The sequence below is a fragment of the Tasmannia lanceolata genome, unplaced genomic scaffold, assembly GCF_043159265.1.
Source record: "Tasmannia lanceolata isolate RefF3 unplaced genomic scaffold, GAP_Taslan_0.1 ptg000020l, whole genome shotgun sequence".
In the NCBI taxonomy this organism is placed as follows: domain Eukaryota; kingdom Viridiplantae; phylum Streptophyta; class Magnoliopsida; order Canellales; family Winteraceae; genus Tasmannia; species Tasmannia lanceolata.
Genome location: NW_027518697.1, coordinates 17758529 through 17786229, shown reverse-complemented (window position 1 = coordinate 17786229; position 27701 = coordinate 17758529). Strand labels below are relative to the sequence as shown.

General features: G+C 39.9%; 1 protein-coding gene across 1 annotated transcript in view; it reads left to right on the top strand.

Annotated features, from left to right (window-relative positions):
• The first annotated feature begins 502 nt into the window (after nt 1-502).
• Nucleotides 503-27701, top strand: part of LOC143855245 (MLO-like protein 4) — a 50931-nt gene continuing 23732 nt past the window's right edge. Inside the window, exons 1-5 of the mRNA XM_077365490.1 lie at nt 503-984; nt 1110-1167; nt 1734-1963; nt 6336-6452; nt 6569-6629. Of these exons, the coding sequence (XP_077221605.1) occupies nt 871-984; nt 1110-1167; nt 1734-1963; nt 6336-6452; nt 6569-6629 (580 nt within the window). The 5' untranslated portion in view covers nt 503-870. The remainder of the gene's footprint in view (nt 985-1109; nt 1168-1733; nt 1964-6335; nt 6453-6568; nt 6630-27701) is intronic.

Below are 27701 nucleotides of genomic sequence, written 5' to 3'. Positions count from 1 at the left end.
AACGTACATAGGTTGTGCTCCAAAAATCATTTCCATAGATGATCCCATCCCTCGCTTCTATAATGGTTTCCATAAATCATTTCCATAGATGATCCCATCCCTCGCTTCTATAATGGTTTCCATAATATATAGTTCCTCAGCAGATCAAACTATCAAAGGGTTATGTCATTCCATGAAAAATGATTTTTTTTGGGCTGTGGCCAATCAAATGAGGGGTAATTTTTGAAAAATACTGGACATTACGATCTCTAACAAAAGTATAATTTCCCTTTTTTTCGTGGGATTTGCTAGGGACCTTAGCAGAAGGCATTTCGTGGCTGAGCTATCACATGTGAGAGCAGACACATAAGCTCAGATTTTGTCTTATTTATTTAATTCTTGCTCTGACATGTAACAGCTCAGTTGAAAATTCTTTCTACGATGGTCCCTAGCAAATCTTTTCTTCTTCTTTGTTTAAGATTTTTTTCCCGTCACCTACTGACATGATCATGGCCCATTGGTGGTTGAAACAGCTGAAGTAGAAAATTTCAAAATGGAGAGAAAAGCGAATGTTAGTAAATAAAAAACTCATTAAAAGCCGAGACCCGTTCAATTTTCAAACTGGTGAAAAGCAGATCCTCATGTGGAATTGCAGAGAGTGAAATCTGTCGTTTTCCAGATTTATCGACAGCCCATGCAATACGTTTACACTGTCAAAGTACGGACGGATGTTGGACTCACTAGACCTTAATGTCTTTATTAATGGCTGCTTCAAAGGAGATGAAGAACAACAACAACAACAAGACCCTAAACCAAAGCTAGATCAATGGAGTGATTTTTTGATTTCCAAATGCAATATCTCAGAATATTGAATACCCACTAAAGATATATATGGAGAAAGGAATTTCACTGGAAGAAACCCCAACTTGGGCGGTTGCAACGGTCATAACTGCCTTGGTTGCTGTTGGGTTTCTTTTTCAAGGATCTATAAAATGTTCTGAAAAGGTAGATAATGCTCATCCTTTTATTTTTGTTATCTGGGTTTATGTTACTATCCTTTTATTTTGTTCAGATTTTTGTTATCTGGGTTTATGTTACTCTGCCTCTTTTCTGTTTTGCCCTTTTGGCAGTGGTTGGTTAGGACTAAGAGGAAAGCTTTTCATGCTGCTTTGGAGAAGATCAAGGAAGGTGAGATATTGGGTATCTGTTTTTTTTTATTATTATTTTCTGCTTTTATTTAGGGTGTAACATTTTTAGTTGAGGTTTTCTGTTTAAGATATTGGGTACCTAGAGATAGGTTTTTTTTTCCTGCTTTTATTTAGGGTGTAACATTTTTAGTTGAGGTTTTCAAGTGATATATTGGGTAAGTAGAGATAGGTTTTTTTTTTTTTTTTTTTTTTTCTTTAAAAAAATTTGCTTTTATTTAGGGCGTGACATTTTTAATTGAGGTTTCCTGTTTGAGGTATAGGGTACCTAGAGATTTTTTTATTTTTTTTTGAATTTTATGCTTTTATTTTTGGGTGTAACATATTTAGTTGATGTTTTCTGTTTGAGATAATGGGTACCTAGCCTCTTTTTTTTCTTTTTTTCTTTTTCTGTTTTTTGTTTAGGCTGTAACATTTTTAGCTGGGGTTTTTTGTTTAGATATTGGGTACCAAGAGATGTTTTTTTTTGTTTTTTGTTTTTTGAATTTTTCTGCTTTTATTTAGGGTTCAACATTTTTAGTTGAGGTTTTTGTTTGATTTTGCAAGCAGAGCTTATGCTTTTTGGGCTCCTATCTCTTCTGTTGGGGCATTGGACTATATGGGTAGCTAAGATTTGTATCAAGTCTTCAGCAATGAGTACAAGGTTTTATCCATGTTCAAAAGAAAATTTTGAAAGGGATGCAATTTCAGTAAAACACATGCGGGTAACGGGTTTATACTCGAATCAGTCGGTTTTTGAAGAGCCAGAGAAGAGGTCGCGGTATGATTTCTGCCCCAAGGTAATTTTTATCCCAAACCCATTTGGATTGAATCCATATCTTTCTTTTCTTGTGAATAACAAGTATATATTAGGGCCCTGTAGTGACATGTTGGTCTAATTAGATTGTTTAGTCTCAAATTGTCCTACAAACATTAGTATCTGATTCAATTGGAGTTTGAATTCACCGATCATAGGACGATATCACAACTTTGGGTCGAACACAGAAAACTCCGAAATGTTTTGAACTGATAGGCGAAATCAAGCTTAAATTAGCACATGGTGACCCTAACACACCAGTATTTATGGACAAATAGTTTTGGAAAATTGAGTTTCTTTTCTATGTTGAATCTGCTCGTGAGGTGGGGCAATGTCACATAAGTATCCCTAATCAAAGAAGAGAACATTTGGGAAGAAGGGAGCAATTTTGTAGCGAGTTACCCAATCAAATACAGAAAAGGTGACACTTTGGCATGACTGTCAAAATTTAGAATGGCTTTGTATGCACTTCTGTAAGTTATACCAGAATGGGAAAATGATGCCTTTTGATTTGCCCTTCACCTAACTTTTCCCAGGTGAAATAACAGAAGTCCTAACATTAGTGCTGTTTGAGAACTCTTCAACATAAGTGAGATAAAAAATGGCATCCAGCCATCCACTACATGGTTATTTGTGGGAAAATGATATATGCAAGCGTGCTTTAGCACTATGAATGAATAAAGGAGTACATGTAAAGAACCCGATTAAGCCACCTTGTAAATCCTTTGAATACTAATCTCTAAATCTCTCCCGCAAGCTACTGAATTTAGTCTATCATTTTAGGTTCATCTCCAAATAACTCCACATATCAACTTCTAAAGCTTTGATGATCTTATCAGGTTGGTCTTCTCAATTTTATAGGAAGAGTGTATGATACCTCATTTGATTATTGCTCTTAAAAGATGAGAACCAACTATGATATGCTTTATTGACTTGTTAAACACGAGTTTTTGCATTTTGATTATCACATAATATTTTTTATGGGAAGTCACAATGAAAACCAATTTCCTGCATGAAAAGCTTGAACCACACCAGCTCCATAACCAAACCAATATTTTTTATGGGAAGTCACAATTGTTCTAGGGCGATGATAAATTTGCACCCGTTATAGGATAATTCGCACCCCTTTTGACGTGAATTGATGTCTAACAGCGTTAAAGTCCTCTTTTCAAGGCGTGCGGATTATTCTATACGGGGTGCGAATTTATCATTGCCCTTGTTCTATTATGCATTAGCATTCGAGCACACATCAGCTTTTTTCCATATTTCTCTGACAAATCAAATCATGGCCCATAATTACAGGTTATCTAGTGCTGAATTGTCAATTGCATCGTAATTTCTTCAATTTTTACTAAAATTTTTCTGTGGTTTGGGAATAATGTTGTTTGGCTGCATCAATGCTGTTTTTTATTCATTCTTATATGCCATAAGGGCCTTTATGTAACTTTGCATGTAACCCATTTTATATCAAAGAGATTTTAGGCCTCTCTGAACTGAGAGTAGTTCCTTCCCATTCAACCATGTGAAGGTAAAAAAGGAGACTCTGTAACCAGAACATGATAGAACATAATATATGAACATTACAAAAAAACTTAGAAAAATGCTGAGTTTGCATTCTCAATACTCGAAACTCTACACTGTTTGAAGCTTAAGCCCCTAGTTCTTGTAGACAGTGATTTCCATTTCATTTATCATTATTTTTTTAATGGTCTTCATTTATCATTATTAGGCATCAATAATGGGTGAAAATGAATGGCATTGATTAAATTTTGAATATTTATATGTTTTAAGGCCAAAAACAATTTCTTGTTTGCTAGAATGTTTCATTCCATGGCACCATTCAAAAAAGAAGAAGAAGGGAATGTTTCATTCCATGGTCACTGTTAAAGTATAAAAGAATAAATAAACGCCTTCTCCAACAGCTTAAGCTTTTGGAGTAACTGGTTGTTTCACATGGTATCAAAGCAAAGGTCGTGAGTTCAAACGTAATTTATGTCAAAAATCCACATAGAATGGTCAACCCAAAAATGGAGCCACATGTGCCACGTGTAGGCCAACCCAAAGAAAGAGGGATCACACGTGAGAGCGAGTGTTAAAGTATAAAAGAATAAATAAACGCCTTCTCCAACAGCTTAAGCTTTTGGAGTAACTGGTTGTTTCATGTGGTATCAAAGCAAAGGTCCTGAGTTCAAACGTAATTTATGTCAAAAATCCACATATAATGGTCAACCCAAAAATGGAGCCACATGTGCCACGTGTAGGCCAACCCAAAGAAAGAGGGATCACACCTGAGAGCGAGTGTTAAAGTATAAAAGAATAAATAAACGCCTTCTCCAACAGCTTAAGCTTTTGGAGTAACCGGTTGTTTCACAGTCACACATTTGTTTTGGCTAGCATGTTGGTGTCATTTCTCACTTGTATCTGTTCCAACCTTGATGGTCATGAAACTAATGCATTGTTTACACATGTAGCGGCCAACAGCAGACAGCATTGCCAACTATGTCACAAATATCGTTCTCGGGAATTTCTCGACAAGGGAAAATCTGTTAGTGTATCTTCAAAATAAAATAGCTTTTGAAAACTGTTTTCAAAGAAAAGTACCTTTGTTTTGTAGAAGCGGTTTGCTTTTAAGAAAGAGAATAAAGTAGCTTTGAAAAGATAGTCCCACATCAGTTAGGCAAAAAGTAAGAGAGAGGTTTATATAGCTTTTCCCACTTCTCTCTATTGCTTTAATGCACAATGGTTTTAGCCATTGGGTGGACCCGCGGTACGGTGCAACGCACCGTTCGCACACGCGGCGTGGGCAATGGGCTATATGGCACTAGTGGCGCACTGTGCACTTCGCAAGGAGCAATTGGAGCACTTAAATTTTTCCAGATTGGATCTGGACCGTTCATAGGATCGGCTTCAGTAGGTCGGTTGAGCAGGTCGGTCGGTTCGGGGTCGGTCAGTTTTGGGTCGGTCAAGAAACAACGGTCGGAACGGCCTGAGAGCTTGGACCCGAAGGATGACCGAACGGTCGGCCTGATCGCTCGGACCCGTGGGATGACAGAACGGTCGGCCCAGTGCAATCCAACGGCTAGTGTGGTAGCGGGTGCGATCCGAGGCGTCGGATCGTGTGTAACGACTAGTGGTGATGGGGTGTGATGATAACCGTTGGATTGTTTCCCATTGTCCCAAAGGTCATGAGGCCAAAGGAGGGTGCGACCCGCACCGTGGATGATCGATCTAGCGGTTACGGGGCTGGAGGGAGGTTTTACACAAACCAACAGTCACTCCAAGATCGATCTGGACCGTAGAGTCACGGATAGGCGCGATCTGATTGCCATAATCGAATCCGCTCTGAATAGGTGCTCTATAAGGGTGCAAATCAAACAAAAAGGGTGCTAAAACTCTATAAAAACAGCATAAACAATCCATTGCATATAGAATTCGGAAATACACTTGTGGGACTTATGTTTGACAATTTCCAAAGCAATTATTCTCTTGAAAAGCCTTTCCAAAGTTACTGATTTACAAACTTGTTCTATAGTTAACTGTTTTCTACAGAAATAGTAACTTAGGGTCTCAAATACTTGTTCCGTCAACATCCATTTTGGTGTAGATTACACCGGGCTTCATTGTATCTTGGAGGCAAATTCGTGGTACCCCTTGCACACTTACTGGTGGGGGCGAATATTTTCTTAAGGAAAGCGACATTGCGCCTTGAATCATCTCTTTTCTTCTCTATTTTCCCCATCTCCACAGCTGAATTTTCCAACAAAATCTTGGGATATATTAATTTTTTTTATTTTTTCGGGTTTGTATCAGGAAAATTGATAAAATAAAATAGTTTAAAAAATATATAAATATAAAATTTAAGAAAAAATATAAAATAAAAATAGGGCAGTGATAAGTCGACCCCCCAAAATGATAAATCGACTCCCCATGTGTCTATCTCTCTCCTCTGGGTTAGAGAGAGAAAGAGGAGAGAGATAGACACATGGGGAGTCGATTTATCACTCCCCTAAAAATATCGTGATATTATCATGATATTTTATTATAAAATGAAAATATCAGGATTATTTCAGGATTTTGTCAATTTAACAAAATGTCGCAATAAAAACACGATGTTTTGAAAATATTGGAGATATATGTGACATAGATTGCCAATCCAATCACCATTGTAGTGGCAAATTGATACTTTTGCCAATGCAGGATTCCAATGGAGTATACTATTCCTCGTGACTATGCATATTATTATGTATGGTTGCTATTTTTATAAGAATTCAGTGGTCACCTTTATTTTCTCCTCCCTAGTACATGTAAATGGAACATATTTATCTTTCATCACCAACAGTTTACTGACTATGCAGGGGCATGAACCTTTTGCTTCATATGAAAGTCTTGAGCAGCTCCATCGGTTATTGATTGTTCTTGGCGTTATCCATGTTTCTTACAGTTTTCTCACTGTCACTCTTGCCATGCTTAAGGTCAGCTCTGCTCCGTTTAGATCTTACTCTGCAAGCTTCTGTTCTTGTTGCATTTCTCAAGGTTAAGAGACTTAAGTTTGTTTAGAGGACTTTAAGTTCTTCTCTAGTTCATGTAGATCTTTAGCTGGAGGACCTGGGAATTTCAGGCGAGGACAATGGGCATACAAAATTTACAAGGTAGGCAGTTCAATAATATTTGGTTGAACTTCATGATACATGTAAGTGTTCGTGAACTTGAACAATTATTAACTCCTGGTCATTAGATGACGAGGTGCCACTTGCTTTGCAATCAATTTGTTGTTTCTCCTAACGTCTTGACTAGAGAACGTCCACTATCAAGGTATTTTAATGTTGGATTACTTGGATCCTGCTAATGTAAAAGAGAAGAGTAAAAAATTCCAAGGAGGCCACCCAAGTGTGGGAATAAAGTAGAGAAGGAAGGAGGAGGGAGAAAGGAGTTTGTAAAGTTGGAAGTCTTACCCCACAACTCCCATAAGATCTCTTTACATATGATTAAAAAACCCACAACTCCCCTAAGATCTCTTTACATATGATTGAAAAAATGTTACAACAATCCCATTATAAACCTATGTAAAATGGGTCGCATCCTCATTACACATGAATAACACATATAAACTACCCCATCTCAAACAATAATCCCATTATAAAACCATGTAAAATGGGTCACATCCTCACTACACATGAATATCAATATAAACTACCCCATCTCTTAAACGCTCCCTCAACGTGGAGCATAGATATCATCCATTCCTAGCTTGGAACAAATAATATGAAATTTATCACAACCAAGTGCTTTGGCTAATTCATCCTTGGATTTCACATATGGAATAAAAATCTGGGTACTCGAGTCTTTTCTCAAATAAAGTGACAATCAACTTCAACATGTTTAATCCTTGGACTTCACATATGGAGTAAAAATCTGTGTACTCAAGCGGTCATTGTTACATCAACTATAATGGAGAAGCCATTCCCACGATGGCGATATGCCAGACGCCTGAGCTTGGGTCCCTTAAACGGCTCTAAGGGATGTGGTCATGTTGTTGTAGATGCACCTCGCAACAGTAAGAATTTCAAATGTGTTTTTGCGCAGATGATTGCCCCTAAGGCACCGATGAATGAGGGATTGCTTTTGAATGGTGGAAATCTATCTTTCCATTCTCCGAAATCTTCTTGTACTCGCCCACTGGTGCCGAAAGTCGAAACCAAGGCTTGTGACTACGGATCAGTTATTTGCTTATTTGGTAGTCGAGGGTTCACGCCCCCTTCAAACTGCAGCGTTGCCCTATTCGAACTGCATCTGTTACCTCATCAGCCTCTGTGCTGTTTATTTGGAGGTTGGTATTCAATCCACCAGCTCACCAGCAACCGACTAATCGCCCCAAACCGCGTTTCCCAGCGACCGCTAATGAACATGACCCCATGATCATTGACCCCCCCCCCCCTCGCGCGTTCTCATCTGCAATCTCAGTGTGGTTGGAACAAGCCGTTTAAGATAAAGTACAATACCCAACAAGCAACAAGAACTTAGAAGCAGGAATCTTCCCTCGGTGTTGCTCCCGACTCGGAGCCGCGATTCGGCGCTACTTAGGAAGGAGCTTCTTGGGAGCTCAATCCCGAAGAGATGGAAACCGCTCCCATGGCGCTTCCAACCTGCTCCTACTACTCCATCAGTACCCTCATCATCTACTTACTTGCATCAACCTCCTCCAACTGTTCAAAGTACTTCATTAGAGCAAGCACTAAGGTAAATCTACACAAGTTACGGGGAAAGAGGGCATGAAAATGAAGACGGTTAGAAATTACTAATTTTTGATGTACTTCAATTTTGAAATAATTATGTGAAGATAATTAGAAATTATTATTTTTTGATGTACTTGAATTTTGGAAGATATGATGAAAACATTACATTAACTCTCCCAACTTTAGACTCTTCTAGAACACCACCCCCCTCGCACCAGTTCATGCTTCTATGAACAAGAAGCTAGCCCATGCGAATACCGGCCCTCAGCTATCCGAGATAGCAAACAAGTTGCCGATTTTACGAAACCTGCTACCAACCTTTTATTTAGCCCTTTTAGGAGTGAGAAAGTGACAATTAACTTTAACATGTTTATCCCTCTTGTGAAATGCTAAATTGCTCACTATATGAGTTTCCACCCCATAGTCACAATGCATCTTCATCGGTTTCTCAAACATAAAATGCCTCTCAGATATAAGAATTGCCAACCGCATTAACTCGTAAGTGATGCAGCACCGTGAAGAAAAGAAGAGAGAAATAGACGAAAGGGAATAGAATTAGAAGAATAGGGGAATAAGAGACGAATTTAGGGAGAAGTAGAAGAAGAAGAGAAGAATAGACGAATTTAGGGAGAGGAGAAGAAATCAGAAGAGGGAAGAAGAAAATCAGAATTAGAGGGAGAATAATCTTTATTCAATATCAATCAAAGTTACTAATCTCTACTACATAAGGCTTATATATAGGCAATTAGGAGTCCTTAAAATAAGGAAACTGCCCTAATTTAAGAATCCCTAAAAAGTAAATATTGAAATAAAATTCCTAGAAACTAAAATAACATAACTAAATAACATGGAAATATAAATCCTAATGGGGAAATATGCCCCTTATTGGCCTATTATCTGCGTCAGTAAGTAGTGCGAGTCATCTCCCTATGCTAAACGTCTACATTTGATCTAGCAACTACACTTCGCTTTTTGATTATCCAAGTTACCAATCTTCATTCAATAAATGTGCAATATCTGGTACTAAAACTTCTGTTAGAGGTAAATCTTTTCCAGGTGGCATCAAAATCACTCTCAAAGTGATTTGTATGCATAAAAATAATCCTTCTACCTGGAGTTCCTTTCGGAGATGTGTCTAAGTACTTGTCGTTGGGGAACTCTAGGTGAGTTCATGAACTAACTTACCAACCAACTACAAAAGCAATGATCGGACTAATGTTAGTCCAATGGATAAGCTTCCCAACAAGTCATTTGTTTCTACATGGATCATCAAAGAACTCCCTTCAATCCTGTAATAACTTAGTGTTTGGATTCGTAAGAGTATCAAGTGGTTTAGTACTCGGCAAAAAACCTGCCTCTATCAATAAATATACTATATACTTCCTTTTTGACAGACTAATACGATACTTAGATTTAGCTACCTCAATGCCAAGAAAATGCCTTTGCTGAGTCAAGTCTTCCATTTGAAAGTGTCGCAGAAGATATTTCTTCATCTCATCAATTCACGTTTGATTATTGTCCGTCATAACAATATTGTCAACATACATTACTCAGACAATAATTGTATAAAATTTCCTTAAAATAAACAGAGTGATCAACATGGTTCTTGCAAAACCCATGTGCAGTGTCAATAAAGCTAAATATCTCAAACCATGCATGAGGAGACTATTTTAAACCATAAATTACTTTTTTTACCCTATAAATATCATCTGATTCTCGTTGAGCGAAAAACCCAAGTGGTTCCGTATACACTTCCTCTTGTAGCCACCATTTAAGAAAACATTTTTAACATCAAGATGCTGCAATGGCCAATCCATGTTACACAAACTGGATTACGTAGAAAAAGTCTGAGGATAGTCAATGCCAAAGATTTGAATGTATCCTTTAGCAAATAGCATCTTTTAGCCTCTCAATCTTACCATCAGATAGATACTTGGCCATATAAACCCATTTAAAAATTGACCTCACATTTTTCAACTGGTAAATTAGTAAACTCTTATTGTTTTCGTTGAGAGTGAGAGAAGAGAAGAAGATGAGAGAAAAAGAGTGAGATAGGGATAGCTATGTATTTATATAAAGAGACAGAAGTACAAAGACTGAATTTCCCTTAAGCATATTACAGACACTTCTTACACTCCCCCTCAATTTGGAATGTATATATTGTGCATTCCTAGCTTGTTACAAATATCACTCAGTTTAGCCTTGCTCAAGGGTTTGGTAAAAGTATCAGCTAGCTGATCTACTAAACGAGTGAAAGTAGGGTATATCTCACCCTGATGGATTCTCTATCGTATGAAATGGCAGTCCACCTCTATGTGCTTGGTACGCTCATGAAAGACTGGAATGGTAGCAATGTGAATAGCAACCTTATTGTCACAATACTACTGAACTTGGGATGATGATGTGAATAATCCAATCTCAGATAGAAGAGAGCGCAGCCATATAAGCTCATTACTAATATGTGACATGGCTCGGTATTCGGCTTCAGTACTCGACTTTGCTACAACATTTTGCTTCTTACTTCGCCGGGACACTAAATTACCTCCAACAACGGTACAATACTCGGTCGTGGATCATCTATCCGCTGGTGAGCCTGTCCAGTCAGCATCACAAAAACCTTATAACTTCTGATGCCCATGTCTTTTGAAAAGCAATCCTTTCCCTGGAGCGCTTTTCAAATATCGAAGAATCTAAATCATAGTTGCCCAGTGGGATGTACGAGGAACACTCATTAATTTGCTAACAACCCCCACTGCATAAGAAATATTTGGGCGAGTGACTGTGAGGTATATGAGCTTCCCAACTAGCTGTCGGTACCTGCCAGGGTCATCTAACAAGTTCTCCCTCTTCTGGGATCAGCTTTGTATTTGGGTCCATGGGAGTAGCAGCTGGTTTCATAACCAAATATCCAGTCTCATCTAGTATATGCTATGTTGCACGGATTCGGATTCGGGTGTCGGAATCCGACACGGATTCGAGGTGTCGGATTCGGCTAGCCCCAAAAACAAGGATTCGGATTCAGCATTTTTATTTAATTAAATAAAAATAAAAATGATTTTCTTATCTAAAAATCCTGCAACAAAGAAGTTGTATATTCTCCTCTTTTTCTTCCCTGGTCCACACCCTTCCAGTGTAAAAAAGTTGTAGTGGGGTGGATTGGGGAATAAAAGGGGGTGAATATATCAGTTGCCTAATTTAATGAAAAATAATGTATACATTCCACTATTCCAAAATAAGGAGAAGACCCAAAACCGAAGTACCCAATAAAATAATATAAGAAAGCTACTTCACCTTCCAAATTAAAACCACTGCATAGTGCTATTTTGCAACTGAGTGTGGCCCCAAAACTGATTATTGGACTCCAAATTACGTTTAATTTGGAGTCTATTAATCAGTTTGTGGTCCACAAACGGCTGCAAAAATCTAAAATGAACAGGGCCTAAGAATTGAAAGGGCTTCAATGTTTTAAAAATCAAAGAAAAAAGCGGGATTTCAATCGGTTCTCAAAATCAAAAGAAAAATTAAAGGTGGTATCAATCGGTTCTCAAAATCCAAAGAAAACAAAGGTTCCCAAAATCCAAAGGATAAAAAGGGGTTTCAATTGGTTCTCCTAATGCAAAGGAAAAAATGGGGTTTCAATTAGGTCTGCAAATCCAGAGAAAAAAAAGGGCTTCAATCGGTGGAAAAATAAAGAGAAGTTCTCATGAGAAGAAGTAGACAGAAAGAGGGAAGAGAGTAAAGAGAGGAGAGAAGAAGAAAGATGGACCAACCTGGTGGGTCTTCTTCTTCTTCTTCTTCTTCTACTTCTAGAGTGCAACTGATAGACGGTTGAGCAAGAAAGAAATGATGGAGAAGGCTTGAGGTTGTATTTTTTTTGGGCTGTATTGAGCTATTTTTATTATTGAAGGGTCCTGCAAAAAAGAGGCAACTTTCCAAAGCCCTTCCTTTTATCATAATATATTAGTCGGTTGCCTTTTTGCCAAAGGAAAAAATCGTAAAAGCAGCGGGTTTTCACAGATTCGCCTAGAAATTAGCAACTGACGTGTCGGATTCCTTGCTTCAAATTTAAGTAACGTCGTGGAGACGTACAGAGACGTCTCTAGCCGAATCTAACGTGAATCCGTGTCCGAATCTGTGTCCGAACGTCTCGACACCTGATACGGCACATTGACACCACGAATCCGCGCAACACAGAGTATATGTAATACATACTTTCGCTATGAGAGAGAGACCACTATCCGAGTAAGCTACCTCAATCCCCAAAAAATATCGAAGACGTCCAAGGTCTTTTGTGGAGAATTCTTTTTGCAGAAAAAGCTTCAACCTCAGTATGCCAACTGTGTCACTCTCCGTAATGATAATATCATCCACATAGACTATGAGAAGGACATGGCCAGCTGACTAAACACTGAATGGTCAACAACACATTTCTTCACACCGTATCGCATGATAGCATCGCTAAACTTCCCAAACCAAGCTCGAGAGATTGTTTGAGACCATACAATGATTTGTGAAGTCGGGATACTGAGGAGGACATCTCTCCTTAAGCAACATATGCAGAAGGTTGCTCCATATATACCTCCTCAGCCAAGTCTCCATGTAGGAAGACATTTTTGACATCTAGCTAATATAATGGCCACCCATTGTCCACGGCGAGAGAGATAAGAACAAGGACATAGGGTATTTTGGAAACGGAAGAAAAGCTCTCTGTGTAGTCAACCCCGAAGGTCTAAGTATACCCTTTGTTAACCAACCGTGCCTTAAGGCACTCAACTGTCCCATCTGGAAAAAAATTGATGGCATAGACCCATCAATAACCCACAGTCTGAGCACCATGAGGAGGAGAAACTTCATCCCAAGTGTGATTAGCCTGAAGATCATACGTCTCACTGTCCATAGCAGTACGCCAACCGGGGTGAGCAAGAGCTTCCTGCACAGACCAAGGCAAAGAAAGAGAAGACAAGGAGGACACAAAGCTACGAAAAGAAGGGGGGTTAGATGATCATAAGAAACATAAGAGGAGATAGGATGAGCAGTGGTGCGAGAACGAGTACGTGAGGCAATAGGAGAATACCTGAGAAGTGGTAGCCGGGATCTCAAGAGGGGAAGACGCTGCCTTGTGAGGAGCTGGAGCAGCACCAGGCCTAGGCCGCCGCTGATAAACCTGCAAAGGAGCTGATGGAGGAACTGCAGGCAACTGCACGGGCGTGGAAGGGGACGAAACTGGATCAGGAAGAAACGGAAGGGGAAGAGAAACCTATGAGGCAGGAGCAGCAGGCCCATGCTCAGTGAGAGTAGTAAAGAAGGAAAGAGACTCAAAAAGGTAACATCGGCCGAAACAAAGTGCCGACGAAGCCTAGTACTGTAACACTTATAACTTTTGTTGGCTACGAGAGTAGCCCAGAAATACACTTTGCTCCGCTCGGGGGTCTAATTTGTCCAAACCTGGAGCAACGTTGTGAACAAAGCAAACACAACCAAAGACGCGTGGGGTAAGAGGAAATGGGTCTCCTTGAGGATGTAATGCAGAGAAGGGGGATTGATTACCTAACACCGAAGAGGGAAGGCGGTTAGCCAAGAAACATGAAGTAATAATGGCATCACTCCAATACACTTTAGGAACCTGCATTTGAAAGAGGAGTGTGCGGGCCATATCAAGGAGATATCTCAACTTCCTCTCGGCTACACCATTTTGTTGGGAGGTGTAAGCACAAGAGGATTGATGGATGATGCGAAATCCTGAAAACTATGTGAGGTAGAAAAATACTCCTTAGCATTATCAGTGCGTAAACATTTAAGATTGAAATCATATTGATTTGTAATCTCAGCATAATATCGATCCTTAAGTAAACAAAGCCATGTTATACAAGAAAAGTCATCCACAAATATAAGAAAGTATTTATATCCAAAAAGCAACTTGGTCCTCGAGGGACCCCATACATCAGAATGGACCAACTCAAAAGGCTCGAGACCTAACTAACAATCTAGAGGGGAACGATACATGATGGTGTTTCCCGAGTTTACATGACTCGCACTGAAAGGGCTGAAGTGGGGTGGAGACAATAGAGGTCTGCTGAAGCTGTTTAAGAGAAGGATAATCAAAAGGCGACAATTTTACTGATAGGTATCAGCTGAACTATACAAAATGGTAGGTGACGATCGACACGTAAGATGATAAAGGCCGTCCCCCTCACACCCCAAGCCAATCGTCTTCCCAGTCGAGAGATCCTGAAAAAGACAATAAGAAGGAAAAAATGAGACAGAGCAATTAAGAATTTTGGTAAGCTGACTAATAGAAAGCAAATTAAAAGGAGACTTTGGAACACAAAGTACAAAAGATAAAGTAAGTCCAGAATGAGAAGAAAGAGTACCAACATCAGAGATGGGAGCTATAGTCCCATCGGCAAGGGCAACTGACTTAGAAAGATAATGAAATGGCCAAATGAACAAAGTGACGAAGAATTACTAGTCAAATGGTTGGAAGCCCCGAAATCAATAATCCAGGGACTAGAGCGTATGAGAAGAGAGGCAGGCAAACTACCTGGCTTGCACAAAGCCCGCAGTGGGTGGTCGGCTACTCAGACGAAGGCGCCAAAACTCCTCATAGTCTGTCCGAGATAGCGGGAAAGTATCATCAAGTGTCGCAGGGACTATGGAAGAGGATGATGAGGCATCAGGAGGACCAGCAACAGAGATGTGCGCACAGTGGGATAGACGGAGCTCCGGGTGTAAGGCAAAGCAAGTATCAACATGATGGCCATCCCGCTGATAATGGGTATAAAAGAGGCGGTCACGGCCACGAAGTACCACGGCGACTATCAAAATCGCGACCACCTCCACGACCCCGATGACCCGACCGCGGCCAAAGGAGCCACTGCCACTGCCAGAGCGGTCACTACTATCATAGGCTGCAAGGGCAGAACTCTTGGAAGGAAGAGAAAAGCAAGAACCACTCAGGAGGCACTACTGGGCGTGCGAATAAATCTCCGTGAGAGATGGAAAAGAACCATAGCCAATAACCTGTTGTCGAAAAGGCAAAAAGTCCGAGCCCAAGGACTCGAGGAAATGAACAGTAAGAAGCTGGTCCCACTGCCGAGCGAGAACAGTCAAATCAGTGGTGAGAGACAAGAAGATGTCCAACTGCTGGCATAGAGAGATGAAGCGGCCGTAATGAGTAGAGAGAGGGGTATCACCGCGCTCGAGGCGTATCCATTCGAGTAGGTGGCGCAAATACGTGTGAGGTTATCAACCCCAGAATAGAGAAGAGCGGTGTGATCCCAAATGGCCTCAGCAGTCTCCAAGCACATCATCGTGCGAGCCACATAGGGGGCCATGCTCTTCCATAGGAGAGTGTGAATCAAGGCATCATCCTATCGCCACCTATCATAAGACTAATCCGTGGAGGTAGATGGGCCGCGCTCAATCAGAGAGACCTTACCCCTAGCAAGGAGGTAGGTCTGAATGGCCATGCACCAGTTGAGATAATTGGATCCATCAAGTTTCTCCGAAGTCATATGGGAAAAGAGTGCTCCACAGAAGGAGAGTGTAGAAGGAGAGTAACTAGAGGAGGGAGCCGGAAGTGGATCAGTGAAGCTACCAGTAGGATATGGGATGGCAGACGGATCCGTGATAATAGAAATAAAGAGAGGCCCTCACCCATACTGGTAAATAAGAAAATAAGTAGATGTGAAAGATAAAGGGAGAAATCACAGGACAGACCCAGCCATGACAGTGCAGCCCCGATGAAGAAACATAACGGAAAGGGCCATAGGAAAACTAGCCAAATAGAAGACCAAAGAGGCTAGGGCATACAGACAAACAAATTGGAGGCGCAGAAACAAAGAGAACAGGCCTTGATGAAGATCTAGACCATGAGGGTAGAGAGGATAAAAAAAGAGGAAGGGAGGTAAGCTCGGAAGCACGGATACTCTCCCGAACCCCCTGCACTCGTGTCAGACACGTATGGGGTATGGGTGCGCTCGAGTATGCTTGGGGTACATACCAGGTATGCATTCCAAGCTGGGTTTTTAAAAAAAAAAAAGAATTGGGTACGTGTCGAGGCGTCGGGGGTGCGCACCCGACACGTTTTGCAAGTTTTTTTTAAAAAAAGACAAAATGGGGGTGTTTTAATAAAAATTGGGGGTGTCTTTATCAAATATTGGCAAGGGGGGTTTAGTAAAAGACTAAAAGAGAGGGAGAGATCGAATTTTCTCTCTCCTCTCTATTTCTCTCCTCTCTTCTCCTCTCACCCCTAAACCCTAGCTCTCCTCCCCTTAGGCGAGACCCCTCTCCTCCAATGGCGACCTTTACGGTAACCTCCTCTCTCTCAGTCACTCTCTCTATTTCTCTCTCCTTCGATCTCCCATTCTCTCTTTTTCCCTCTCTCTGTCTCTTTGTCTCTCTGTCTCTATCTCTCTCCCTCTCCCTCTCCCTCTCTCTCTTTGTCGCTCTCTCTCACTGGATCTCTCCCTCTCTCTCTCTCCCTCGATCTGTCTCTCTCTCCCTCTCTATGTGTCCCTCTCTCTCTGTGTGTCTCTCTCTCTCTTTCCCTGTCAATTTGGGGCTTATGGTTTAGGCCCTGTTAATTTGGGATTATTACAACCAATTGGGAGCCCAAAACTGATTTTTGGTGTCAAAATCATGTTTAATTTTGACTCCAATAATATGATTTGGGATCACAATTAGGGATTTAGGGGCTTACGGCTTTAAGCCCTGTTTATTTGAGATTGTTGTGTTTGCATACTAAATTTGTGTTTGTTCTTTCTTTTAATAGATTTCAATCATAGGAATGTCTTCATCCGGGGGTAGTAGTGCCGCCCAAGCCGCACATGCACCTTCTAGTGATGAAGATATCTCGAAGCCCTTACGGAGGCATGTCTCTAGATTTGATAAAGATCCTAAGGGTGGAGGGAATGTGCGGTGGTAATGCAATTATTGTCATAAGAGTTTCAGTAGCTCCTACACAAGGGTTAGGGTGCACTTGTTGAAGATAGCGGGACCAGGAATCGGAGTATGTCTTAAAGTGATCACTTGCAATGCAAAGGTTGGGGGAAGAATGCAAGGAGCTTATGAAGCAAAATGCTCCCAAGAGAGTGCCATTGCCACCATCATCAAGTAGTGGATCATTGGGTTGCACGAGTAGTATGTTTGTCTCTCCATGTTTTGATCTAAAGAGGAGGAAGACAAGTAGTCCAAGTGGAAGTGTGAGTGCTATTGAAAAGGCATTTAACATGGCGGCCCATGATCAACTACATGCCGACATTGCTCGGATGTTTTAATCCGGTGGCATGCCATTTCACCTAGCAAGGAACCCACACTATGCGAGTTCATACTCGTATGTTGCCAATAATGCACTTTCCGGTTATTTGCCTCCAGGATACAATTTGCTAAGGACGACTCTACTACAAAGAGAGCGGGCAAATATTGATAGGTTGTTGCAACCCCTTAGAGATATATGGAAGGATAAAGGGGTGGGCATTGTTAGTGATGGATGGAGTGACTCACAAAGGAGACCCCTCATTAACTTCATGGCGGTAACTGAGCGTAGGCCTATGTTTCTCAAGGCAATAGATTGTTCGGAGGAGACAAAGGACAAATATTTCATTGTCAATTTGTTGAAGAAGGTAATTATAGAGGTTGGGCATTAAAATGTTGTTCAAGTAATTACCGACAACTCCCTAAATTGCAAGGCGGCCGGACAACTTATTGAGGCGCAATTTCCTTCCATCTTTTAGACCCCATGTGTGGTGCACACCCTCAACCTTGCTTTGAAGAACTTATGTGCGACAAAGAATGTGGAAATAAATCAAGATACATATGAAGAATATAGTTGGATCACGGATGTTTCGGGAGATGTTATGATCATTAAGAATTTCATAATGAATCATTCCATGAGATTAGCCATATTCATGGAGTTATATCTTTGAAGTTGCTTTCAGTGGCAGAGACATGATTTGCGAGTATTATTGTCATGCTTAAGTGATTCAAACTCTTAAAGCAAGGTCTTCAAGCAATAGTGATTAGTGACAAATGGAGTTTCTATATGGAGCATGATGTGGGGAGAGCAATGTTTGTGAAAGAGAAGGTGTTAGATGACATATGGTAGGATTCTATCGACTACATATTCTCATGTACATCCCCTATCTATGACATGCTTAGAGAGTGTGATACGGATACACCTTGCATTCATTTGATTTATGATTTGTGGGACACCATGATAGAGAAAGTGAATGCGCCGATATATATGAAGGAAGGAAAGAGGAAAGAAGAGTCCACCTTTTATGATGTGGTGCACAAAATTCTTGTTGATCGTTGGAACAAGAGCAACGATCCACTTCATTGCTTGGCTCATTCATTGAATCCAAGGTTACGTGACTTTAAATTTATTTGGATTAGTAGCTCTCTCTGTTTATTTCTTACTTTTAACTTGAAAGTTGAAACTAAATTAATTTTTTCTTTCTTAAACGTATTATAGGGAACAATGGCTTAGTGAGGATTCAAGTCGGATGCCTCCACATAAGGATGTAGAAATTTATACGAAGATGGTAAAATGCTTCAAAAGGTATTTCCCCAATTCTGAGTATTGCACGGGGGCTAATGTGGAGTTTGCCCAATTCTCTATGAAGTCTGGATTATCCAATGACGTTGATTCCATCAATGAACAATTTACTATCAAGCCTCATGAATGGTGGGCCATCCATGGTACATGTGCTCCTATGCTTCATAGCATAGTATTGAAGCTTCTTATGTAACCTTCATCTTCATCTTGTGCCAAGAGGAATTGGAGCACTTACTCTTTTGTGCATTCCCTCAAGAGAAACAAGATAACTTCACAATGAGCTCAAGATTTGGTTTTTGTTCATAGCAATCTTCACCTTCTATCAAGACGATCTCCACAATTAATCAAGGAGAGACAAAGATGTGGGACATAGGTGGAGATACATTTGAACTTAATCACTTATAAATTGAAGAGTAATTTTAGAATTTTCCATTTTGTTGATGTTATTGTTATTTCATTGCTCTCCTCTTATTTTTTATTTTTTTTTAGTTTTTATAAATATATAATAAAATTTTAAAATATAGTATTATATTCGGCGTATCCGAACGTACCCGCACTCGAGTTTTCTGAAAAATCACGTACCCGTGTTCCCGTACCTGTACCCGTGCTTCATAGGAGGTAAGAGTAGAGGTAAGGGATTAAGGGTTTAAGGGATGGAGGAGGTGGGGCGAGTGGGTAGAGGGACAAGGAGGGGGTTACGATAGGGTGTGGGAGAAGGAGTGGCTACGACTGGGAGGGGAGGATGGAGGACAGCAGGGGTGTGGCATGGGAGGAGGTGGGGGTTGCAGAGGGGCGTGGGAGGAGCCTCAAGGGGATGGTGCGAGGGGCGTGGGAGAACGGTTAGGGTTAGGATTGGCTTGGGGGTGAGGTTGTGGTAGTAGTAGTAGTAGCAGCAGCAACAACAGTAGTAGTAATATAAGAAGAAGAAGAAGGGTGGTCCCTAGGGCACACAATCCTAGGGCTTTGATACCATGTTGAGAGAGAGAAGAGAAGAAGAGAGAAAAAGAGTGAGTTAGGGGTAGCTCCCCCTCACCTATGAAGCACGGGTACGGCGTGCAGGTGCGAGACGATGCGGGTACGTGATTTTTCAAAAAACCCGGGTGCGGGTACGTTCAGATACGCCGAATATAATAATATATTTTAATATTTATTATATATTTAAAAAATGGAAAAAGTAATAGGAGAGCAATCAAATAACAATAACATGACCAAAATGGAAAATTCTAATATTATTCTTCATTTCATAAGTGATTAAGTTCCAATGTTCCATATTTCATCATATCATAAAGCACCAAAATACCAAATACATCATTCTTCATTAGAAAAGAAGTCTGTCGCCTCATCTCCAATATCGTCCTCTACATCGTCCGTAAAAATAATGGACTCCAACTCCGTCTCATCCAAGGAAAGACTAGCAACTGCATGAATCAAATGTATCTCCACATATGTCCCACATCTTTGTCCCACATCTTTGTCTCTCCTTGATTATATTGTGGAGATCGTCTTGATAGAAGGCGAAGATTGCTATGAACAAAAATCAAATCTTGAGCTCATTGTGGAGTTATCTTGTTTTTCTTGAGGGAATGCACAAAAGAGTAAGTGCTTAAATTCCTCTCGGCACAAGATGAAGGTTGCATAAGAAGCTTCTCAATGCTATGCTTTGAAGCATAAGAACACATGTACCATGGATGACCCACCATTCATGAGGCTTGATAGTGAATCGTTCACTGATGGAATCGATGTCATTGAATAATCCGGACTTCATGGAGAGTTGGGCAAATTCTACATTAACCCTTGTGCGATCCTCGCAATTGGGAAAGTAAAGCACTTTACCCTCTCCGTATAAATTTCTGCATCCTTATGTGGAGGCACCCGACTTAAATCGTCACTAAGCCATTGTTCACTATAATACCTTTGAGAAACAAGAAATTAATTTAGTTTCAAGTTTCAACTTTCAACTTTCAAGTTAAAAGTAAGAAATAAACATAGATAGCTACTAATCCAAATAAATTTGAAGTCACATAACTTTTGTAACGACCCGATTTCCATGACCGGATCGCTACAAGCAAACACCTGCCAAAATACCCATAATTTTTTTTTTTAAAACCATATATGAAAATTAAATAGCCATCGCCCTTATTCCATTTCCAAAATGTCTCCTTACAATAACTTTAACTTAAAACCAATTTACTCAATTAAGTAAAGTCTCGAACTAGCCAATTTAAAATAAGTTCAAAGGGGTTGACGAAGGGTATCGTCTTCCATAATTATTTGCTCCCATCATCCTACGCTCCTAGACATCCTCGTGCACAAACGCACCCTCATTAGAATTTTTTAGTCCTGGGGAGAAAATAAGGTCAGCAGAGTGATAGAAACCGAACCAGTATAAGAATTCAATTTAAAACAACACATCAAGATCCATATTATAGATAAGACAATTGAAATTTTTTTCAAAATAATGGTTTACCAAAATCTTCTGCAACTAAATAAAAAAAATCATTTAAGATGATCAAATGTACTAATAACTGAAAGAGAATAATTCAATAATCATTAGGAACAATTATAAATCTACCACATTCTTATCGTAACAATTTCATTTAAACCCAGGGCACTCCAGCTCCCACCAGCTTGTTTCCCTTGCCGACACGGTCGAATCTGCGTGGACTTATTACGGTAGATCATACCGCCTAGGGACTCTTGGTCTCCGTAGGATTCCGACATCAACTAGGAGGTGCGCGTTTCCCCCAAGTTGTATACCTTTGTTTACGGGGATAACTCAATGGTTTCCCATCACCCTTTCCCATTTCCTCTTTGGACATTTCTTATGTTTCCATACGACTTTCAAGTTATTTCATATGATAAAACAATTAAACTGATAATTCCTTATTAGAAATCAGATTCATTTCCAACATGTAATACAAGAGACAAAATTTCATTCCTCATAGAATAGTTTAGAAAACATAAAGATAGATACTTCACCATTCTTGTTGCATAATTGAAAGTCATACGAGAAAGGTTTAGCTATCACCTGCCTTAACCTTACAAACGCAGTAGGATGAGATGGCTCCTGTTAGAGAATAGAGTGCAACGATCCTGAAGTCACATAGTTGAGTGTAGAGAATGGCAGTTTAGACTATGTTCAAGTTGTTAAAAATTTGTACACTAATTAATCTTGATCCTGTCCCGTAGTGGTACTCACGCATACTCTTAATTACACCATATTGCTGCCTTGTTCGAGCAAACCGTCACACTCAAAAACACTAATAGCTGCCTTGTTTAAGGGCATAAAACTCGTACATCAAAACATCATATTGCTGCCCAATTTTGAGCGTAAAAACACCCATACTGAAACACTATACTGCTGTCCCGTTTTGGGACGGAAAGTACATATGTGAAATCATTAAGTTGTTGTCCCGTTTTGGGACGGAAAATACATACGCGAAAATATTAAGTTGCTGTCCCGTTTTGGGATGGAAAATACATACGCGAAAATATTAAGTTGCTGTCCCGTTCTGGGACGGAAAACACATACGAGAAAACATTAAGTTGCTGTCCCGTTTTGGGACGGAAAATACATACGCGAAAACATTAAGTTGCTGTCCCGTTTTGGGACGGAAAACACATACGAGAAAACATTAAGTTGTTGTCCCGTTTTGGGACGGAAAATACATATGCGAAAACATTAAGTTGCTGTCCCGTTTTGGGACGGAAAATACATACGCGAAGACATTAAGTTGCTGTCCCGTTTTGGGACGGAAAACACATACGAGAAAACATTAAGTTGTTGTCCCGTTTTGAGACGGAAAATACATATGCGAAAACATTAAGTTGTTGTCCCGTTTTGGGACGGAAAATACATACGCGAAGACATTAAGTTGCTGTCCCGTTTTGGGACCGAGAACAACATACAAAACAACGCTTAATTTGGTCCATTTTGGGACCAATAATAACACACAAAAGCAGTGTTAAATCTGGTCCGTTTCGAGACCAAGGAAAACTACTCATTACATCATTAAATCTGGTCCATTTTGGGACCAAGAGAAAACACAATAAGACAAGGAAGGTAATAAGGGTACTTACTTGTTTAGTCACGAAAAGTAGAAAGAAGTGAATTCTTCTCTTAAGGATCTACAGGACTTCTCTTTCGTCTCCCTTTTTCTTTCTTCTCTTCTTTTCTTCCTATTGTTATTGTGTGCAAGGAGACTAAGGCAAGGACAATTATAGGCAATATATAAAGGAAGCAAGAGTGGGGTGTGGGTTTCTTTTTCTTTTTTTGGCATGATATGGGGAATCACCTATATTCCTTCCTTTTTGTTTAGCAATAAAGGTAAGTTGCCAAATCTTATAACTACAAGATCTTTTCCACAAAGTCATTTGCTACTAATTAGGGGATTTGAATTAAGTGAATCAATCTATCCCACCAAAAGAGTTTAGCAATAAAGGTAAGTTGCCTAATCTTATAACTACAAGATCTTTTCCATAAAGTAATTTGCTACTAATTACGGAATTTGAATTTTTAAGTGAATCAATCTATCCCACCAAAAGAGTTTAGCAATAAAGGTGAGTTGCCAAATCTTATAACTACAAGATCTTTTCCACAAAGTAATTTGCTACTAATTAGGGAATTTGAATTTTTAAGTGAATCAATCTATCCCACCAAAAGAGTTTAGCAATAAAGGTAAGTTGCCAAATCTTATAACTACAAGATCTTTTCCACAAAGTAATTTGCTACTAATTAGGGGATTTGAATTAAGTGAATCAATCTATCCCACCAAAAGAGGTGTGCAAGATCTCCCTCAAAAGTGGAGATCAAATCTCCAACCTATCTTATTTATCTCCTCATTTCTTTATATTTTACTGGATTTTCATTTAATGAGGGTAGGTTTCCCCTAATATGACTTACTTTCTTATTTAATATGTTTCAAATGATTTCTTATTCCGCGGAAAACTTAATCCCCAAGCTACCGAAACAAATATAGAATAGATTAACAAGAGCCATTGATCTCTGGACCGATTGATCTGAGTAGATCAAGGATGAATAAGAGATCCTATTTCGGGATCAAGGGTTGGTCTAAAGTGGATCGATGATCTCGATCCTCGATATACGATCTAACGGTCTAAAATTCAAAATTTAAGGAATTGAGAGAAAGTGTCAAAAAGTGGTCGTTACATCCGCATCTTTGTCTCTCCTTGATTATATTGTGGAGATCGTCTTGATAGAAGACGAAGATTGCTATGAAATCTTGAGCTCATTGTGGAGTTATCTTGTTTCTCTTGAGGGAATGCACAAAAGAGTAAGTGCTCAAATTCCTCTCGGCACAAGATGAAGGTTGCATAAGAAGCTTCAATGTTATGCTTTGAAGCATAGGAGCACATGTACCATGGATAACCCACCATTCATGAGGCTTGATAGTGAATCGTTCACTGATGGAATCGATGTCATTGAATAATCCGGACTTCATAGAGAGTTGGGCAAATTCTACATAAACCATGTGCGATCCTCGGAATTGGGAAAGTAAAGCACTTTACCCTCTCCGTATAAATTTCTGCATCCTTATGTGGAGGCACCCGACTTGAATCGTCACTAAGCCATTGTTCACTATAATACCTTTGAGAAAGAAAAAATTAATTTAGTTTCAAGTTTCAAGTTTCAACTTTCAAGTTAAAAGTAAGAAATAAACATAGATAGCTACTAATCCAAATAAATTTGAAGTCACATAACTTTGGATTCAATGATTTAGCTAAGCAATGAAGCGGATTGTTGCTTTTGTTCCAACGATCAACAAGAATTTGTGCACCACATCATAAAAGGTGGACTCCTCTCCTTTCCTCTTTCCTTCCTATATATCTCCGCCTTCACTTTCTCTATCATGGTGTCCCATAAATCATAAACCAAATGAAGGCAAGGCGTATTCGTGTCACACTCTCTAAGCATGTCATAGATAGGGGATGCAAATGAGAGTATATAGTCGATAGAATCCCACCATATGTCATCTAACACCTTGTTTTTCACAAACCTTGCTCTCCCCACATCATCCTCCGTATAACAACTTCATTTGTCAATATTCACCATTGCTTGAAGACCTTGCTTTAAGAGTTTGAATCTCTTAAGCATGACAATAACACTCCAAATCGTGTCTCCGCCATGGAAAGCAACTTTAAAGTATTGAACTTGTTGAATATGGCTAATCTCATGGAATGATTCATTATGAAATTCTTAGTGATCATAACATCCGTGATCCAACTATATTTTTCATATGTATCTTGATTTATTTCCACATTCTTTGCCGCGCATATGTTCTTCAAAGTAAGGTTGAGGGTGTGCACCACACATAGGGTCCCAAAGATGGAAGGAAATTGCGACTCAATAAGTTGTCCGGCCGCCTTGCAATTTGGGGCGTTGTCGGTAATTACTTGGACAACATTTTCATGCCCAACCTCTATAATTACCTCCTTCAACAAGTTGACAATGAAATGTTTGTCCTTTGTCTCCCCCGAACAATCTATTGCCTTGAGAAACATAGGCCTACCCCTCCTTTGTGAGTCGGTCCATCCATCACTAACAATGCTCACCCCTTTATCCTTTCATGTATTTAAGGGGTTGCAACAACCTATCAACATCTGTCATCTCTCTTTGTAGTAGAGTTGTCCTTAGCAAATTGTATCCTGGAGGCAAATAACCGGAAAGTGCATTATTGGCAACATACGAGTATGAACTCGCATAGTGTGGGTTCCTTGCTAGGCGAAATGGCAAGCCACTGGAGTAAAACATCCGAGCAATCTCAGCATGTAGTTGATCACGGGCCGCCATGTTGAATGCCTTTTCAATAGCACTCACACTTCCACTTTGACCACTTGTCTTCTTCCTCTTTAGATCAAAACTTGGAGGGACAAACATACTGCTCGTGCAACCCAATGATCCACTACTTGATGATGGTGGCAATGGCACTCTCTTGGGAGCATTTTGCTTCATAAGCTCTTTGCATTCTTCCTCCAACCTTTGCATTGCAAGTTGATCACTTGCGTTCACTTTAAGACATACTCTGATTCCTGGTCCCGCTATCTTCAACAACTGCGCCCTAACCCTTGTGTAGGAGCTACTGAAACTCTTATGACAATAATTGCATTGCCACCACACATTCCCTCCACCCTTAGGATCTTTATCAAATTTAGAGATGTGCCTCCATAAAGGCTTCGAGATATCTTCATCACTAGAAGGTGCATGTGCGGCTTGGACAGCACTACTAGCCTCGGATGAAGACATTCTTATGATTGAAATCTATTAAAAGAAAGAACAAACACAAATTTAGTAAGCAAACCTAACAATCTCAAATAAATAGTGCTTAAAGCCCTAAGCCCCTAAATCCCTAATTGTCATCCCAAATCAGATTATTGGAGTCAAAATTAAACATAATTTTGACTCCAAAAATCAGTTTTGGGCTCCCAATCGGTTGTAAGTGTAACAATCCCAAATTAACAGGGCCTAAACCCTAAGCCCCAAATTGACAGGGAGAGAGAGAGAGAGATCCAGGGAGAGAGAGAGAGAGACAGAGAAAGAGATCGAGGGAGATGGAGAAAGAGAGATCGAGACAGAGTGAGAGGGACAAAAAGAGAATGAGAGATTGAGGGAGAGAGAAACTGAGAGAGAGAGGGAGACTTAGAGAGAGGGGGGGTTACCATAGAGGTCGCCGCCGGAGGGGAGGAGAGCTAGGGTTAGGGTTTAGGGGAGAGAGGAGAATAGAGGAGAGAAATAGAGAGGAGAGAGAAAATTCGATCTCTCCCTCTTGTTTAGTCTTTTAGTAAACCCCGCAATATTTGTTAAAGACACCCCTATTTTTATTAAAACACCCCCATTTTGTTTTTTTTTTTTTAAAGAAAACCTGCAAAACGTGTTGGGTGCGCACCCCCGACGCACCCGACACGTACCCAATAGTATTTTTTTAAAACAAAAACCCGGCTTGGGGTGCGTACCCAATAGTATTTTTTTAAAACAAAAACCCGGCTTGGGGTGCGTACCCGAGCGCACCCGCACCCCATTTGTGTCTGACACGGATGCGGGCGGCTCAGGAGAGGACCCGTGAATAGAGGAAAGTACAAACACTAAATTGCCCTTAGGCATATCATACACACTTCTAACAGTTTTGTATGAGAGTAGCCATCTCTTCATCCATGGCTTTTTTACATCCATCACGAGAAAGGGACTCCTAACATGACTAAAGCAAAGACATGGAAGAAAGGGGGAATGCGAAATGCATATAGGTAGGGAAAATTATCAAATGAAACATATTGAGCAATAGGATGTTGATTACACGCACGTTTACCTTTGCAAATAGCAATTGAGGGATTGGAACTGCTGGAAGTAGAACCAAGACCTGCAGACAAAAAATCTAAGTAATTATCTTGTTCAGTCATGACATTTGGTAACTTTTCTTCTCGTGTAAACCTATAGGGGCTGCTCATCAGATGTACCGAATGGCTCATTAGATGTACTGATGGAAACAGCTTCACAAGGTACTGAAGAAGAAAACAAGGGAGTAGCATACATTTAAAACATCTCCATAGTATACTTTTTGTAACACATATTTAGTGGTATAGTATGCCTTCAATAAGATGACAATGCTTACATTTTGACATTCTATTTTACTGAGTATGTCCACAAAAGGTTTGGTGGATAATTCCATGACTACCAAGATAATTTTGAAACTCTTGATAAGTACTCCATAGCATTGTCAGAACTTAGCCCACGAACATTTCGACCAAACTATTTCTGAATTTCTTGGTGAAATAACTTAAAATGCAAAAGATTTCAATTATTTCTTTCATCAACTATAACCATGTTATTCTTGAAAATCATCAACCATATCACAAAATATCTATGTCCAGACAAGCACTTTATTATGGCTGGACCCAAAATATTAAAATGAACTATA